The sequence below is a fragment of the Oncorhynchus gorbuscha genome, linkage group LG23 (assembly GCF_021184085.1).
Source record: "Oncorhynchus gorbuscha isolate QuinsamMale2020 ecotype Even-year linkage group LG23, OgorEven_v1.0, whole genome shotgun sequence".
In the NCBI taxonomy this organism is placed as follows: domain Eukaryota; kingdom Metazoa; phylum Chordata; class Actinopteri; order Salmoniformes; family Salmonidae; genus Oncorhynchus; species Oncorhynchus gorbuscha.
Window position 1 is genome coordinate 53,881,812 of NC_060195.1, and position 19,603 is coordinate 53,901,414.

Genomic DNA, 19,603 nt, shown 5'->3' on the forward strand with positions numbered 1-19,603 from the left:
GCCCTTGCCTCCCAGATAGCTGTGCCCCATTCTCGAGCCCGGCCAGTAAGGAGTGAAATGACGTAAGCAACCCGAGCTCTCTCTCTAGAGTATGTGTTGGGTTGGAGAGAGAACACAATCTCACACTGCGTGAGAAAGGAGCGGCACTCAGTGGGCTGCCCGGAGTAGCAAGGTGGGTTATTAACCCTAGGTTCTGGAGGCTCGGCAGGCCAGGAAGTAACAGGTGGCACGAGACGTAGACTCTGGAACTGTCCAGAGAGGTCGGAAACCTGAGCGGCCAGGTTCTCCACGGCATGGCGAGCAGCAGACAATTCCTGCTCGTGTCTGCCGAGCATGGCTCCTTGGATCTCGACGGCAGTGTAACGAGCGTCTGAAGTCGCTGGGTCCATTCCTTGGTCGGTTCCTTCTGTCATGCAGGTGAAAGAGGACCCAAAAGCGACTTGGCGAAAACAGAGTCTTTAATCCAGTAAAGTAAATACAAACAAAAACACAACTTTCACTCGAAATGACGAGGACAAACTGGAGACTCGATCTTGAACAGCAGGTGAACAGCAGGTTGCCTCGGGAAGGCACTTGAACCAGACAGACTCAGACACCTGCTCACCACGCAGCATCTGAGGAAAACACGACACGACAGGGCGATACACAAACACAGCACGGTGAATTCTAGACAAGGAACCGACAGGACAGGAACGGAACACAAAGGAAGAAATAGGGACTCTAATCAGGGGAAAGGATCGGGAACAGGTGTGGGAAGACTAAATGATTGATTAGGGGAATAGGAACAGCTGGGAGCAGGAACGGAACGATAGAGAGAAGAGAGAGCGAGAGAGTGAGAGAGGGAGGGGGAGAGAGAGGGATAGAAAGAGGGAAAGAACCTAATAAGACCAGCAGAGGGAAACGAATAGAATGGGAAGCACAGGGACAAGACAAGATAATAAATGACAAAACATGACATTGTAATTGCATGCCCTTTTTTTACCCGCACCCATTTGATTGTCTAAGCTACCCAACACCTTCAGGTGTGGTAATTACCCTGATTGTAACTGACTAAATTGTAAATGACAGGGCCATTATCACATTGACAGTTCTGCGCAACCAACATGTGATAACAATATATGAAACTGTGCACTCTTATCTGCCCGACTGAGGCATCGAAAACAGCATCAGTTTAACGTAATTTGTCTTGCTGTTCACCTTATTGTTTATGAGAATAAATGTGATAACATGCAAGTATTGTTTGATAATTACAGATCCAATTAAATCTGATTCCCGATTAAACTGTACAATATATTTGAGGGGTTATTTTGCAAAAACAGATATCTCCGTTTGTACTTGTTATCCTAAATCATGTTTTTTTTGTGTGCACTCCAGGGAACTTTTCAATTTATTTTTACACAATGGTATCAATTTTAAAGCTTTTCTCAAGTTTCATCCTTCTGCCATCGGAGTCGCAGTTTCTAATTTCTCCTGGTTATGTGCATACATATGGGTCAAAGTGTCCGAGGGCCGCACAGTCTCCTGTCAAGTTTGTTTTTATAAATCCCAATGTTTACTTCGAAAGTGGTGTAATCCTTCTTTTGTGCCTACGCAATGTTTATAAATGAGACATCATCTGATGCAGCACTCCATCACTCTCCTTGGTCAAGTAGCCCATACACAGTCTGGAGGTGTGTTTTGGGTCATTGTCCTGTTGAAAAACAAATGATAGTCCCTCTAAGGGAAAACCAGATGTGTCATGGTTCCACCTGTCCTCAGAGGGCTGCAGAGACTGTCCTAGAGACATTAACGACACTTAGATGTGTCCAATTTACTCATTATGATTTCCCTGTTAAAAGAGGTGTTTTCTGTTGTCCTTTGCAGAAGCTTGAATTGTTTACCCTGTGCGTTCGTTTCCTGCGGCCACCTTTGCTCAGTAAAGTATTATGTTTATCCTTAACCACTGATTCCTCGTCTGGTCTCTTCTCTGCGCCTGGGACCAACGTTACCATGTCACAAGATGAGATGGTGTATCGCTGCAGAATGTTGTGGTAGCCTTGCTGGTTAAGTGTGCCTTGAATTCAAAATAAATCACAGACGGTGTCACCAAGAAAGCACACCCACACCATCACACCTCCTCCTCCATGCTTCACAGTGGGAACCACACATGCAGAGATCATCCGTTCACCAACTCTGCATCCCACAAAGAAATGGCGGTTGGAACCAAAAATCGCAAATTTGGACTCACACCAAGAACAGATTTCCACTGGTCTATTGTCCATTGCTTGTGTTTCTTGGACCAAGCAAGACTCTTCTTCTTATTAGTGTCCTTTAGTAGTGGTTTCTTTGCAGCAATTCAACCATGAAGGCCTGATTCACGCAGTCTCCTCTGAACAGTTAATGCTGAGATGTGTCTGTTACTTGAACTCTATGAAGCAATTATTCAGGCTTCAATCTGAGGTGCAGTTAAAACTCTAAGTAACTTATCTTCTGCAGCAGAAGTAACTCTGGGTCTTTCTTTCCTGTGGCGGTCCTCATAAGAGCAAGTTTCGTCACAGAGCCTGATGTTTTCTTTTTGCGACTGCACTTGAAGAAACGTTCAAGATTCTTAAAGTAATGATGGACTGTTGTTTCTCGTTGCTTATTTGAGCTGTTCTTGCCATAATATGGACTTGGTCTTTTACCAAATAGGGCTATCTTCTGTATACCACACCTACCTTGTGAAAACACAACTGATTGGCTCAAAAGCATTAAGAAGGAAATAAATTCCACAAATGACCTTTTAAGAAGGCACACCTGCTAATTGAAATGCATTCCAGGTGACTACCTCGTGAAGCTGGTTGGCTACTTTGAAGAATCTGAAATATAAAATATGTTTTAATTTCCTGAACACTTTTTTTGTTACTACATGATTCCGAATGTGTTATCTCATAGTTTTGATGTCTTCACTATTATTCTACAATGTAGAAAATAGTAAAAAAAGAAAAGAAAAAAAGAAAAACCCTTTTGACTGATTTACACTAGGTGTTTTTATTTTGAAAAGTTCTCTCAACTAAACTCAATGATGGATAACAACACCCCAGAATGTCACTGTGTTCCCTTCGATCAGTGCCTTACGGGGTCAAAGGTTAATGAAGGTCTGGACATGATCACTGGCTGAAAGTAATAGAAGCTATCCTAAGGTCAACAACTACAACAACAATCATTGTATTTGTCAAATGTGATGTTAGCCGAGAACCAAAGAGAATTGGATCCATGCAGAGTCTAAGGTTCCAGGTATATGCTAAATCAATTATGCTCTGACTGCTGTTGTGCAGGGCAGCCATTGTTACTTTGTCATACAAACAAACCACAACCTTTTACCTACACACAATTAGGCCGGAGAACGAGGCAAGGGTTAGGAGGCTGTCAAAGATCATGTAGCAGAGAGAGAGAGATTTGTTCAGATCAGTTTGTGATCCCATACTGTATAGGAACAATTAAGGTATCTTATCTGAAACGCTGAACGTCCCACAGCCAAAAACAAAACCCATAACACACACTGGCACCCAGCACTCCTGTTTTAAAGGTGTTTCAGTCCATGCCAAGGGAAATAATATTAAGTACCATGACTGTGAAATCCACTCTGAATTTTTTTAAATGAGCCCAATAAATTATTCATGTTTTCTTAGTGGAGGAATTATTTTGGAGGATCATGACTCTGACTGACTGTGTGTGTGTGTGTGAGTGTGTTTGTGTGTTGATAAATGCTTGATAGACTGCTGTTGTGGAGGGGAAAAGACCTGACCTACAGAATGGAACGTTGCACTACTCATGAAGGTTTGTTCATTTAAAGTTTACATTGATTTGACTCCTGTTAAGTTAGCCTACAGTGCTTTGCATCCCAAAATATTGAAATATTAAGGATTTATTGGCGTTCCTAATACTCAATGATATGAGTCGTTATTCCAATAGCTACAGAGGTGTACAATATGAAAATGACCCGAGAAAGTACTGGGAAAGTCAGAAAGAGTTTTGTTCTCTAGGCTATTATTTGTAGTGTTTCTATATTGGCTATGATGTTTGAAACCAGGAGCCAGATGTTCCAAGACAGATGACTAAATACTTTTAAACCAGTTTGTGCTCTTGAGAATGAGTCTCTAAGCTACCAAACAACAACACTATTCGACATCTGACTTGGGGGATGAGTTTTTTTTAACAAACAAACGGTTTCACTCTGGGATGGTTAAGACACCGCGAAGTGGAACAGCTCCTTTTGAACCGATTCTGCTGAGGTCGTCTCTCTTCTCTTGGTTTTTTTCCCCCTACACAAATAATTCATTTGTTTGTGAAAGCAGATGACTTTTGGTTTTATGGGGGCGAGGTGTCCTGCCCACTACCTCTGCGGGGGGCAAGGAATGAAGCTCCTAATAAAACAATCATGAAGGTTCCAACAGAATATATCCTGCTGTTATGGTAATATGCTTTCCTCTGGTTCACCCTCAAATGTAAGTGATGCAATGCATCTTGTTTTCTTGTGAGATGTGAACTACAGGAGTAAAGTATGTAAGGAATAGATATCTGGTTCAATAGTAGCCCTTTATCAATATTAACTTGCACTCAGGGCCGGGAGGTAGCCTAGTGGTTAGAGTGTTGGGCCGGCATTGAAACCCCAAGCTGTCAAGGTAAAAATCTGTAGTTCTGCCCCTGGATAAGGCAGTTAACCCATGGTTCCCCATTAGGCTGTCATTGTTAATAAGATTTTGTTCTTAACTGACTTGCTTAGTTAAATTAAAATACTTCTCATGGTCTTGTTTCTATGTTTGTTAGGATGGCCAACATCAAGTGGATTGGCATGAAGTTATAGCTAACTCTGTGAAGACCCACAGCCATTCTTTTGAATGGAAGTGCCAGTGCTGAATGTTGCCCTAAAGTCATAAGGGCTGAGCTCCTCTTGAAAATTGCACTCAATTGTGCCAAAGTGGGAAATGCACTTTCAGAGAGTAGAGGATTTTCTATTCCAAACACCAAACATACCCCTCCCCCCCATTGGGGGATAGCTGCAGCTTAATATAGTTTAATTCTGCCTGACTAATTCTTCATCACTAAATATTTATTCAACTCCCATGTGGACAGACTGTCATTTGGAGTTTGTTTTAAACTGTGTGACACTGCTTGAGTCTTTGTTCTGTTATTTATCTGATATTTACCAGTAGATATTATTGATAAAAAGCAGGGTGTGTAATTTGAGAAAAAACATGAGATTATAAGAGGCCACTTTCATGACAGAACAATGATCCCTGTGAAGTACTGTACTGTAATTGAGAATCCAGTAATACATTAGACTGAGTCACCTCCATTCAGTATAAACTGTAGTATACTATAAATATGTGATGCAGAAAATGCAGACGGAATCACGGAATCCAGACATTTTGAACAATACATGCTTTTTTTTTTTACTTAGTAGAAAATGTATTCATTGAGCTTATTAGAAAAGTAGTTATTAATTGCACTAGTTTATCACAATTAATCAAAATAATGCGTCAGGGATTTGTATTTCCTGCAACTTTCTGAAGAAGTAAGAGTTGCAGTAAATGTTTACTGCAAAGTAGACCTACCTGACAAAATGATATCATGATGATTTTTATCAATCGAGTGGGCAAACTCTGCCATCACATGTGCAATAGCCTACAAAACACTGCTAGCCAAACACAAGTCTCTGCACACTTTACTTAAAGTGGAAACTCTTTAGACCCTCCAAAAAAGTGGACCTCTGATGTGGTTTAAGCATTGTTGTGGACTTAGAACATCAAATTTGGTTTTGCTTAAAAAAAAATCTCTCTCTCTATATATATATATATATACGAGAAAAGGAAATGTGGCAACAAACAATTACCGGAATTTGGCAAAAAATAAAACAGATTTTATATGACCCTAACCATGAATTGAATTCCGTTTCTAAATTGTCGTTCACCAAACCATTTAACATTCCCTTTCAGCTTGTTCTAATGTAAAAACGTGGCTTGCCCTTGCTCTAGTTATTGTGAAGGTCTGAAATCTTTAGCGAAGCACATCACTTCTCCTAGTGATCACAGACTGTGAGTCTGACAGGCAGAAGGAGGTGGTGAACTTGTCAACGTTCTCAGCAAAGCTTCCTTTTTAGGAGCAGAAGACTTAAACATGCCTGTAGGGTCTGTTTGTATGAGCCCGTGCAGTTATTTCTAGCAAATCTATTTCAGAAACTAACCAAAGTAATATGTTTGTTCAACTTTGACAAATTATCATTATAATATCACAGACAATTTGTAATTTTTCAGAAAGTAATTTCAACCACATAGTTTATTTACACGTTCAATTATTTACAGTATAGTCTATTTACATAGTTTGATGATACTCAAGTTGAGGAGTAGGCTGTTACGTAAAATGTTTGATTACCAATGTAATTGTCAATGTACAATTCTGACATGTATTGTTGTGGTGTTATACTGTATTTGGGTAAAGTGCAGGTGTTCTAAATGGTTGCAGGTGTTCTAAATGGTTGGGTAAAGTGCAGGTGTTCTAAATGGTTGCAGGTGTTCTAAATCTCCAATAGGGGATAAGTACATTAGGGTGTCTAGTTTGAAAAACAGACGCCTCAGAAGTCCTCAACTGGCAGCTTCATTAAATAGTACCAACAAAACACCAGTCTCAACGTCAACAGTGAAGAGGCGACTCCAGGATGCGGGTCTTCTAGGCAGAGTTACTCTGTCCAGTGTCTATGTTCTCTTGCCCATCTTAATCTTTTTTTTTATTGGCCAGTCTGAGATATGGCTTTTTCTGCCTAGAAGGCCAGCATCCCGGAGTCGCCTCTTCACTGTTGATGTTGAGACTAGTGTTTTGCGGATAGGATTTAATGAAGCTGCCAGTTGAGGACTTGTGGAGCATCTGTTTCTCAAACTAGACACTAATGTACTTGTCCTCTTGCTCAGTTGTGCACAGTTGTCCTTCCTCTCCCCTTCTCTTCCTATTCTGGCTAGAGCCAGTTTGCACTGTTCTGTGAAGGGAGGGGTACACATCGTTGTATGAGATCTTCAGTTTTCTGGCAATTTCTTGCATGGAATAGCCTTAATTTCTCAGAACAAGAATAGACGGATGAGTTTCAGAAGAAAGTTCTTTGTTTCTGGTTATATTGAGCCTGAAATCGAACCCACAAATGCTGATGCTCCAGATACTCAACTAGTCTAAAGAAGACCCGTTTTTATTGCTTCTTTGATCACCACAACAGTTGTCAGCTGTGCTAACATAATTGAGGTAGTTGGACGGGCTATTTACAGATGGGCTATGTACAGGTGCAGTGATCTGTGAGCTGCTCTGACAGCTGATGCTTAAAGTTAGTGAGGGAGATATGAGTCTCCAGCTCTAGTGATATTTTCAATTCGTTCCAGAGTTTACTAATGATCAATTAGCCTTTTAAAATTATAAACTTGGATTTTCTAACACAAAGTGCCATTGGAACACAGGAGTGATGGTTGCTGATAATGGGCCTGTAAAGGCATTCAGAGGTGGAAGAAGGATCGGACCAAAGCGCAGCGTGGTAAGTGTTCATGATGATTTATTCAAAACGAACTGAACACCGAAATACAAAACAATAACCGATGTGAACAAAACAAAAACCGAAACAGTACCGTGTGGCCCAAACACTCACACAGAAACAAACACCCCCAAACCAAAAGTGAAACCCAGGCTACCTATGTAAGTATGATTCTCAATAAGGGACAATGATTGACAGCTGCCTCTGATTGAGAACCATACTAGGCTGAACTCAAAACCCCAACATAGAAAAACACACATAGACTGCCCACCCAAATCACGCCCTGACCATACTAAAACAGAGACAAAACAAAGGAACTAAGGTCAGAACGTGACAGGGCCTCTGTACGCCATGTAGATATTCCATACAAAATATGCCGTTTCCAGCTACAATAGTCATTTACAACATTAACAATGACTACGCTGTATTTCTGATAAATTTGATGTCATTTTAATGGACAGAAAATGTACTTTTCTTTAAAAAAAGGACATTTCTACCTTTTGAACAGTAGTGTATGTACAACATGTACAGAGCTCTCGTTTTTTACTGCCTTCCTATGACATTATTATAATTAGATTCTAAAACAGAGTATCAGATTTCACCCAAAACAACATCAATTCAATATTGACAATATAAATTTACATTTACATTTAAGTCATTTAGCAGACACTCTTATCCAGAGCGACTTACAAATTGGTGCATTCACCTTATGACATCCAGTGGAACAGCCACTTTACAATAGTGCATCTAAATCTATTAAGGGGGGGGGTGAGAAGGATTACTTTATCCTATCCTAGGTATTCCTTAAAGAGGTGGGGTTTCAGGTATCTCCGGAAGGTGGTGATTGACTCCGCTGTCCTGGCGTCGTGAGGGAGTTTGTTCCACCATTGGGGGGCCAGAGCAGCGAACAGTTTTGACTGGGCTGAGCGGGAACTGTACTTCCTCAGTGGTAGGGAGGCGAGCAGGCCAGAGGTGGATGAACGCAGTGCCCTTGTTTGGGTGTAGGGCCTGATCAGAGCCTGGAGGTACTGAGGTGGCGTTCCCCTCACAGCTCCGTAGGCAAGCACCATGGTCTTGTAGCGGATGCGAGCTTCAACTGGAAGCCAATGGTCATTAAAAAACGAAAATATAAAATTCTGAAAATAAACAGATTTTGAAGTTGCGCCAAAGTCCTTTTAGGGAGTGTCAGTTTAGAAGCAGCTGTCACACCGAGGTATATTTATTTTTGGAGAGAAAAGGATCGAAGACGAAACAAAGTCTAAAACAAATACACAAACAGCTTCTCTGGAGGCTTAGCTGAGCAGCAGAAAATATGCTGTCAGAGGTTTAAGTGCCTGACAGCCAAGAAACATCTTCAAAACAAGAATAGACAGACGAGTTTCAGAAGAAAGTTCTTTGTTTCTGCCCATTTTGAGCTTGTAATCGAACCCACAATTGCTGATGCTCCAGATACTCAACTAGTCTAAAGAAGGCCAATTGTATTGCTTCTTTAATCAGAACAACAGTTTAAAGCTGTGTTAACATAATTGCAAAATGGTTTTCTAATGATCAATTAGCTTTTTAAAATGATAAACTTCGATTAGCTAACACAACCTGCCATTGGAACACAGGAGTGATGGTTGCTGATAATGGGCCTCTGTACGCTTATGTAGATATTCCATTAAAAATTAGCCGTTTCCAGCTACAACAGTCATTTACAACATTAACAGTGCCTACACTGTATTTCTGATCAGTTTGATGTTATTTTAATGGACAAAAAGTTAGCTTTCTTTCAACACAAGGACATTTCTAAGTGACCCCAAACTTTTAAACAGTAGTGTATATGTATTTTTTGTAGCTGTGTTTTAATTATATGTCATTGTTGATTGGATAAAGAGTATCTGGTTGTTTTTACCCATGGCATTGCAGGACTGATGGCAGGTTGACTTGTCTGGTTTGGCTAGCACCGGCTGCTTTTTGAACAATGAGACCAGACTTCCTGATGGAAATCATCTGGCATTACCATAATCTGGCATCACCATCCTCAACCATGATCTCAGTTTAGGAGCCTGAGATCGCTGATCTACTGAGGGAGTTCTACTTTAGCTTACGACAATGCAGTCCAGTCCTTTGTTTTGTTATGTGTTATTCAGTGCATTTGAAAAATATTCAGACCCCTTGACTTATTCCACATTTTGTTACGTTACAGCCTAATTCTAAAATGGATTAAATTGTCTTTTTTTTACACCTTCATCAATCTACATACAATGCGCCATAATGGCAATGCAAAAACAGGTTTTTCAATTTTTTTGCAAAACAATTAAATAGTAAATGACTAAAATATCACATTTACATAAGTACTCAGATCCTTTACCGAGTGCTTTGTTGAAGCACCTGTAGCAGTGATTACAGCCTCAGGTTTTATTGGGTATGACGCGACAAGCTTGGCAAACCTGTATTTGGGGAGTTTCGCCCGTTCTCTGCAGATCCTCTCAAGCTCTGTCAGGTTGGATGGGGAGCGTCGCTGCACAGCTATTTTCAGGTCTCTCCAGAGATGTTCGATCGGGTTCAGGTCCTGGCTCTTGCTGGGCCACTCAAGGACACTCAAGGACATGCAGAGACTTGCCCCGAAGCCACTCCTGCGTAGTCTTGTCCTGTTAGAAGGTGAACCTTTGCCTCAGTCTGAGGTCCTGAGCGCTCTGGTTTTCATCAAGGATCTCTCTGTACATTTCTCTGTTCATCTTTCCCCCAATCCTGACTAGTCTCCCAGTCCCAGCCGCTGAAAAACATCCCCATAGCATGATACAGTCACCAGCATATTTCACCGTAGGGATGGTGCCAAGTTTCCTCTAGACGTGACGCTTCGCATTTAGGCCAAAGAGTTCAATCTTGGTTTCATCAGACCAGACCAATCTTGTTTCTCATGGTCTGAGAGTCTTTAGGTGCCATTTGGCAAACTCCAAGTGGGCTGTCATGTGCTTTTTACTGAGGAGTGGCTTCCATCTGGCCATTCCACCATAAAGGCCTGATTGGTGGAGTGCTGCAGAGATGTCCTTCTGGACGGTTCTACCATCTCCACGGAGGAACTCTAGAGCTCTGTCAGTGACCATCGGTTTCATGATCACCTCCCTGACCAAGGCCCTTCTCCCCCGATTGCTCAGTTTAGCCGGGCGGCCAGCTCTAGGAAGAGTCTTGGTGGTTCCAAACTTCCATTTAAGAATGATGGAGGCCACTGTGTTCTTCGCGACCTTCAATGCTGCAGATTGTGCCTCGACACAATCCTGTATTGGAGCTCTACTATCAACTGTGGGACCTTATATAGACAGGTGTGTGCCTTTCCAAATCATGTCCAATCAGTTGAATTTACCACAGGTGGGCTCCAATCAAGTTATAGAAACACCTCAAGGATGATCAGTGGAAACAGGATGCCCCTGAGCTCAATTTCGAGTCTCATAGCAAAGGGTCTGAATTTTTATGTAAATAAGGTATTTATGTTTTTTATTTTCCCATCAAAACTCAGTAGGTATGGGTTTTGTTCTATTTTTATCGTCCTCTTTTATCATTTTTCTTCACCAACGGTCATAATGTAATGTCCATCCTTTTCTCATCTTCTCTCTCCTCTCTTTTTTTCCTCGGCCTCCCGTTAACCAGGTCAACTCCCATTGACCACAGCTTAACAAGCGACCTTATTGGTTAAAACTTCAGAGTAAACCAACCTATTCTCTTATACATTAACAAGATATTTCTTCAAAAGAAATGCATTAACAACATTACAATTCGGGAGCAATTCAATCACTTTTTAAATATTACACCAATTAATTATAACAAATAAACTCAATACTTGGTTCTAACAAGGGTATTACATTAGAACAATGTGGACTGCAAACAGGTTAAATATTTAGCTAAAATGGGATACGTCTACATTTTGTAAAAAAAAATGTGTAAACTGTTTAACAAACTATAATGGCCTAACATTGGAATCAGAGTTGATTCCAAAGCAATACACAAGACCGTAAATATAATTTGTTCCTAACTGACTTGCCTAGTAAAATAAAGGTAACGTCTAGTGTTCAACCTTCCCAAGTTCTCTCACGTCACCCCGCTCCTCCGCTCTCTCCACTGGCTTCCAGTTGAAGCTCGCATCCGCTACAAGACCATGGTGCTTGCCTACGGAGCTGTGAGGGGAACGGCACCTCAGTACCTCCAGGCTCTGATCAGGCCCTACACCCAAATAAGGGCACTACGTTCATCCACCTCTGGCCTGCTCGCCTCCCTACCACTGAGGAAGTACAGTTCCCGCTCAGCCCAGTCAAAACTGTTCGCTGCTCTGGCCCCCCAATGGTGGAACAAACTCCCTCACAACGCCAGGACAGCGGAGTCAATCACCACCTTCCGGAGACACCTGAAACCCCACCTCTTTAAGGAATACCTAGGATAGGATAAAGTAATCCTTCTCACCCCCTCCCCCCTTAAAATATTTAGATGCACTATTGTAAAGTGGCTGTTCCACTGGATGTCATAAGGTGAATGCACCAATTTGTAAGTCGCTCTGGATAAGAGCGTCTGCTAAATGACTTAAATGTAATGTAAATGTAAAGGTAAAAAATAAAATAAAATAAAAAAATCACAACTTGAAACAGCATATTTAGCCATGGCGCACATCCTGATTGGCCAGTGGGGGGCCAAGTTTCAACACACCCACAACTTGTTAATTCATCAAAACCCAGCCCTTTCACTCCACTGCCAGCAACAGTGCAGATAACTGTGCTTTTGAAAAGAGCAAAAATATTTCTGGCACACCTGATACACCTGCCCAGCGCTTAGATTGACTACTGCATCGCAGCGCTACCTGTCCCACTAGAGATTTCTGGGTTCGAGTCCAGGCTTGAACCCAGAGCACTTCTGACCCAGCGTCGGTCAGGTTAGGGGAATCATTGCCCAGCCGGGATGCTTTTATTTCTTTCATTACATTCCTAGTGGGTCAGAAGTTTCCCTTCGCACGCCAGTGACTCCTGCGGCGTGCCGGGTGCAGTGCATGCTCACACGGTAACCAGGTGCATGGTTTTTCCTCTGACACATTGGTGTGGCTGGCGTCCGGGGTTAAGTGGGAAATTGTGTCAAGAAGCAGTGTGGCGCGGTTTGGGTGGTGGACGCATGGCACTCGACTTTTGCCTCTCCTGAGTCCGTACAGGAGTTGCAGTGATGAGACAAGTATGTAACTACCAATTGGATACTATGAAAACGGGATTTAAAAAATTTAACCCTCATTGTACATCATGCCTGTTTTAAGTCTGGTTTTGGGGTTGGGGATTTCATCTGCTAGGGAATCCGTGTGTATTCCGTCTGTTATTTGTATAATCATAAAAAATGTCACATTTCTACAATGTTGGAATAGCTCTGTGGTAATGTTGCTCTGTGACAGATTTGCTGCAGACTATTAGGTTAGATCAAATTGAGATACATTTTTGCATTGCAATAAGAAAAGAATGGTTCGTTGAGGCATTGTTTTACGTTCAAAACCTATTCATAAGTATTGCTTTAGTGAACATAATAGCTGTGTAGCCCTGTCGGGATATAATAAATTAACCCATTCTGTGTGATTTAATTACAGACTGATTCTAGACTTCTTTTTTTTAAAGTTATGAAAAATACTTTGTCCTGAAAAATATATACAGTTGAAGTCGGAAGTTTACATACACCTAGGTTGGAGTCATTAAAACTCGTTTCTCAACCACTCCACAAACTTCTTGTTAACAAACTATAGTTTTGGCAAGTCGGTTAGGACATCTACTTTATGCATAACACAAAGTAATTTTTCCAACAATTGTTTACAGACAGATTGTTTCACTTATAATTCAATGTATCACAATTCCAGTGGGTCAGAAGTTTACATACACTAAGTTGACTGTGCCTTTAAACAGCTTGGAAAATTCCAAAAAAATGATGTCATGACTTTAGAAGCTTCTGATAGGCTAATTGACATCATTTGAACCAACTGGAGGTGTACCTGTGGATGTGTTTAAAGGCCTACATTTAAACCCAGTGCCTCTGTGCTTGACATCATGGGAAAATCTAAATGAATCATTTTCTCTTCTCATTTACAGGTGCAAAAGCTGAGTTGGTGAGATGTCTGCTGAATCACATGCAGTGCATCGGCTCCAAAAGGTGCATCCACTTCAATAAACTTTGTGATGGAGCGAGAGATTGTGAGGACGGATATGATGAAGGAGTACACTGTCGAGGTGAGTGTGTCGTTGAGTGAAACTAAGGTGGATATAATCATTAACTCCATTATTATGTGAATAAATGGAAGAGGCACTGTACATCTATGGAGGATCTAGCCTTACCTCTCAGTATGACTATAATGAACATGTGTCTATTTTGCACCGATATGCAATTATCAAGAGACAGATACAAATAGCTATTCCTGGCGAACAATGTTCTAGCATTCATTTATCGTGTCAAGCAGGGATGTCAAGGTGGAACCCAAGCATATACGTGTAGTGTGTGTATATGTGTTTACCAATATGCCTACTAATTACTCTGTAAAACGAGGAATGCGTTTACTCAATTCAACTAACGGGATGTATTAAGTCACAACATAATTTGCGCTCAAACAATTCCAGTGTACATGAAATACATGATACAATACAAAGTAGATGACTGTCAGCTAAATGAGACTTAATGTGGTTACATATATCTTCGGTTCAAAATAATCTCGAAGAGAAAATTCTATGTTTGATACACTAAGGAGCTTACTAACAAGTTCTCAAAGTATGAACAAATTCACTGACTTAAAAAAGAAAAAAGCGATTCAGGCAGAAACTCACACCCAACCTGAATGAACATTTCTTTGTACTTTGCTAGTTAAAACAATGTGCAGGAAAACACACCAAGATTCTAATCGAATCAACTAAATGATAAGAGCACACCCGTGTTACTCCTGTTTTAACTATCTGCCGTCAGCATAACACAGTGTCCCTGTAACAATAAATCCAGAGCAGTTACAGTACAATAGAAGATCTCAGAATTCGTAGCTCTTTATGAACTCTTGAGACAAGCCAAACATGATAATTTATACTGAACACAATTATAAATGCAACATGTAAAGTGTCAGTCCCATGTTTCATGAGCTGAAATAAAAGATCCCAGAAATAATCCATACACACAAAAAGCTTATTTCTCTAATTTGTTTACATCCCTGTTAGTGAGCATTTCTCCTTTTCCAAGATAATCCATCCACCTGACAGGTTTTGCATATCACGAAGCCGCTTAAACAGCATGATCATTACACAGGTGCACCTTGTACTGGGGATAATAAAAGGCCACTCTAAAATGTGAGTTTTGAGTTTTGTCATGCAACACATTGCCAAAGATGTCTCAAATTTTGAGGGAGTGTGCAATTGGCATGCCAACTGCAGGAATATCCACCAGAGCGGTTTCCAGAGAATTTAATGTTAATTTTCTCCTCCAACGTCGTTTTATAGAATTTGGCAGTACGTCCAACTGGCCTGACAACTGCAGACAATGTGTAACCATGCCAGCCCAGGACCTCCACATCCGTCTTCTTCACCTGCGGGATCATCTGAGACTGGACAGCTGTTGAAACTGTGGGTTTGCACAACCAAAGAATTTCTGCACAAACTTTCAGAAACCGTCTCAGGGAAGCTCATCTGCGTTCTCGTCGTCCTTACCAGGGTCTTGACCTGGCGAGTTCGGCATCGTAACCGACTTCGGTGGGCAAGTGTGCACTGCACGGATGAATCCCGGTTCCAACTGTACCGTGTATGGCGTCGTGTGATGTCAACGTGAACAGGGTGTCCCATGGTGGCGGTGGGGTTATGGTAAAGCCTATGGACAACGAACACAATTGTATTTCATCAATGGCAATTTGAATGCACAGAGATCCCGTGACGAGATCCTGAGGCCCATTGGCATGCCATTCACCCGCCTCCATCACCTCATGTTTTAGCATGATAATGCACAGCCCAATGTCGCAAGGATCTGTATACAATTCCTGGAAACCTGAAAATGTCCCAGTTCTTCCATGGCCTGCATACTCACCAGACATGTTTGGGATGCTTTAGATCAACGTGTATGACAGCGTGTTCCAGTTCCCGCCAATATCCTGCAACTTCACACAGTCCTTGAAGAGGAGGTGGGACAACATTCCACAGGCCTCAATCAGCAGCCCGATCATTGACACCTTAATTGGGGAGGACGGGCTCATAGTAATGGCTGGAACAAAATGTGGAATGGTATCGAACACATCAAACACATGGTTTCTATGTGTTTGATATCATTCCATTTACTCCATTTCAGCCATTATTATGAGCCGTCTTCCTCTCAGCAGCCTCCCGTGGAGTCATCATGCTGGGCCTCAGTGCATGCAAGTCACTAGTCACGAGTGTCACCTTCTCAAAAGTTTCCACAACAGTGTTCCCCCTGTGGATACTCTGCATTGTAGAAAACAATCAGAGGAACCAGAGACATATGTGGAGAGAGGTGATTAGACCTTAAACTCTCAACAAGATGGTCACCATCTGCTGGGCCCGCATGAGCTTTTTGTCCATGGTCGTTAGAGACTTGGTGCTCTCGTCATAGAAGGTATCCTCCCACCAGGGTGCAACGTCAGTCTCCAGGAGTACCCTGCCTAGAATGGTCAGCTATCCCATTGTGGAATCCTCCATCCCCTCCATCAGAAAGTGTGTGACTTAGCTGGACAGATCAGGCCCCATCATCGGAGTTTGTTTCACAGTTGATGACACATCACTATTTGTGAAGACTTGGAAAACATTCCAAATAGCAATACAGTGAATGTGCACACATTAACATGACATTCCTACTCTGCAATGTATGACAAATACAGATGACAAAATAAATGTCTCATGACAACAACAATAAGTTGTGAATAAAGTTTCACTATCATTAGTAATGAAAACTAGCCACCAAAATGATCCCATCAACTACTTGATTCAAACAGAGGATGAATTAGTTGCCTAATAGTAAACTGGGTGGTGCAGAGGTCAGAAGCACAGAAAATTGTCAGAGACTCCGGTCACCCAAGTTATAGACTGTTTTCTCTGCTACCGCACACCAAGCCAAGTCTAGGACCAAAAGGCTCCTCAACCGCCTCTACCCCCAAGCCATAAGACTGCTGAACAATTAATAAAATCTCCAACGGGACAATTTACATTGACCCCCCCCCCTCCTTTTTGTACACTGCTGCTACTCACTGTTTATTATCTATGCATAGTCACTTCACTCCCAGCTAAATGTATAAATTACCTCAACTAACCTGTACACTCGGCACCGATGCTCCTTGTATGTCGCCTCGTTATTGGTATTCTTATTGTGTTACTTTTTGAGTCTACTTGGTAAATATTTTCTTAACTCTCCTTGAACTGCACTGCTGGTTAAGGGCTTGTAAGTAAGCATTTCATGGTGAACTCTACATTTATTTTATTCGGCGCATGTGACAAATAAAGTTGGATTTGATTTGACCACAGTGTGTAGTCGCCACTACAGTCTGGGGTTCGATCCTCATGGGACGGCACACAATTGGCCCAGCGCCATCCGGGGTAGCGGAGATTTCCTTGGCTCATCAGGCTCTGGCGTCTCCTTGTGACAAGGCCGGTGGCCTGCAGGCTGACTCTGGTCGTCAGTCAAACGGTGTTTCCTCTGGCACATTGGTGCAGCTGACATCTGGGTTAAGAGATCAGTGTGATAACAAGTAGGCGGCCAGGCGGGTCATGTTTCGCAGGATGTGTGACTCGACCTTTGCCTCTCCGGAGCCCGTTGAGGAGTTGCAGAAATGAGCCAAGGGATCTAATTTGGGGAGGAAATGGTGTAAAAAAATACACTTGTGGCCATACCACCCTAAACATGGCTGTTCGGGATTGGGCCTGGTTAGTACTGTGACAGGAGACCCCCTGGGAATACCAGGTGCCGTAAACTCAAAAAAACATTTAAATAATTTAAAAAGTTAACTGGTGATTTAATTGGGTGATTATTGGGGAAATAACTTTTCATCTGTTGGTGGAAACACGTTTTTTTAGGCAATTTGAAGTTCCTTAACCTGAAGTCTACGCCACTTTGGTCAATAGTAATACTCCTAGTAGCAGTGGCAACATGAAGTGTTTTCATGCACATTTCTCCACTTGAGAAATACTGCACCAAACATCTTAGCTATAAAATTGCGCAACTCCTCTGCAAAAACTTCCAAATGAATGACAGATTTCTTGATCTACTCTACATGACCAAAAGTATGTGGACATTTATATGGAGTTGGTCCCCCCCCCTTTGCTGCTATAACAGCCGCCCATCTTCTGGGAAACCTTTCCACTAGATGTTGGAACATTGCTGCAGGGACTTGCTTCCATTCAGCCACAAGAGCACAGAATCATCTAGAATGTCATTGTATGTTGTAGATTTACCTTCACTGGAACTAAGGGGCTTAGCCAGAACCATGAAAAAGCATTATTCCTCCTCCAGCAAACTTTACCGTTGGCACTATGCATTCGGGCAGGTTAGTGTTCTCCTGGCATCCGCCAAACCCAGATTCGTCCGTCTCACTGCCAGATGGTGAAGCATGATTCATCACTCTAGAGCAGTGGTTCCCAAACTTTTTATAGTCCCATACCCCTTCAAACATTCAACCTCCAGCTGCACACCCCCCTCAAGCACCAGGGTCAACGGACTCTGTTATTTTGCCATCATTGTAAGCCTGCCACACACACTATACAATAAATGTTTTAAGCTGTAACGGCGTTCGTCTGTTGAAAGAAGAGAGTCGGACCGAAATGCAGCGTGTTGGTTACTCATGACTTTAATGAATGGAAAAACGCGGTACATGAAATAACTGAAACTAAATACAAAAACAACAGAACGGAACGTGAAACTAATTACAGCCTATCTGGTGACTACAACACAGAGACGGGTACAATCACCCACCAATTACAAAGTGAACTCAGGCTACCTAAATACGGTTCCCAATCCGAGACAACGAGAATCACCTGACTCCAATTGAGAACCGCCTCAGGCAGCCAAGCCTAACTAGACACACCCCTAATCATACACAATCCCAATGCTAATAAAACCCCAATACGAACCCAACACATAAACCCATGTCACACCCTGGCCTACCCAAACTTATAACAAAAACACAAAATACAATGACCAAGGCGTGACATAAGCATAAGAATGAGTGAGTTTGTCACGACCCGGCTCATGGGAAGTGACAAAGAGCTCCTATAGGACCAGGGCACAAATAAAAATCTAATAATAATCAATAATTTGCTCTTTATTTAGCCATCTTACATATAACTGTATTTGTTCATTGAAAATTGTGAATAACTCACCACAGGTTAATGAGAAGGGTGTGCTTGAAAGGATGCACATAACTGCAATGTTGGGTTGTATTGGAGAGAGTCTCAGTCTTAAATAATTTTCCACACACAGTATATTCCTGTAATTTGTTTTCATGCTAGGGGGCCAAGAATCCACTCTCACATCGGTACGTGGTTGCAAAGGGCATCAGTGTCTTAGCAGCGTGATTTGCCAAGGCAGTATACTCTGAGCCCAGCCCTATCCAGAAATCTGGCAGTGGCTTCCGATTAAATAACATTTTCACAGAACCACTTGTTGCAATTTCGATGAGGCTGTCTTGTTCAGATATCAATAAGTGGACTGGAGTCGGGGCATGAAAGGGATAAGGAATCCAATTGTTTGTGTCATCCGTTTCGGGAGAGTACCTGCGTATTTGCGCACCCAACTCACTCCGGTGCTTAGATAAACATATCACATTTGACATTGTCCCTAAGCTTGAGTTCATTGCACACAGAAAATCATACAATGATGGAAAGACCTGTGTGTTGTCCAGAGAAGAGCTCCAACTTCTTAATCATAGCCTCAGTTTTGTCCCATACTTTGAATATAGTTGCGGAGACTCCCTGTAATCCTAGATTCAGATCATTCAGGCAAGAAATAACATCACCCAGATAGGCCCGTTGTGTGAGAAACTCGTCATCGTGCACGCGGTCAGAGAAGTGAAAATTATGGTCAGTAAAGAGAACTTTAAGCTCATCTCTCAATGTG

At 41.9% G+C, this 19,603-nt stretch overlaps 1 protein-coding gene across 1 annotated transcript in view; it reads left to right on the forward strand.

The window, feature by feature from the left end:
• Window positions 1-19,603, forward strand: part of LOC124011234 (low-density lipoprotein receptor-related protein 1B-like) — a 196,180-nt gene that overhangs the window by 26,355 nt on the left and 150,222 nt on the right. The window contains exon 2 of the mRNA XM_046324387.1: window positions 13,612-13,749. Coding sequence (XP_046180343.1) covers window positions 13,612-13,749 — 138 coding nt within the window. The remainder of the gene's footprint in view (window positions 1-13,611; window positions 13,750-19,603) is intronic.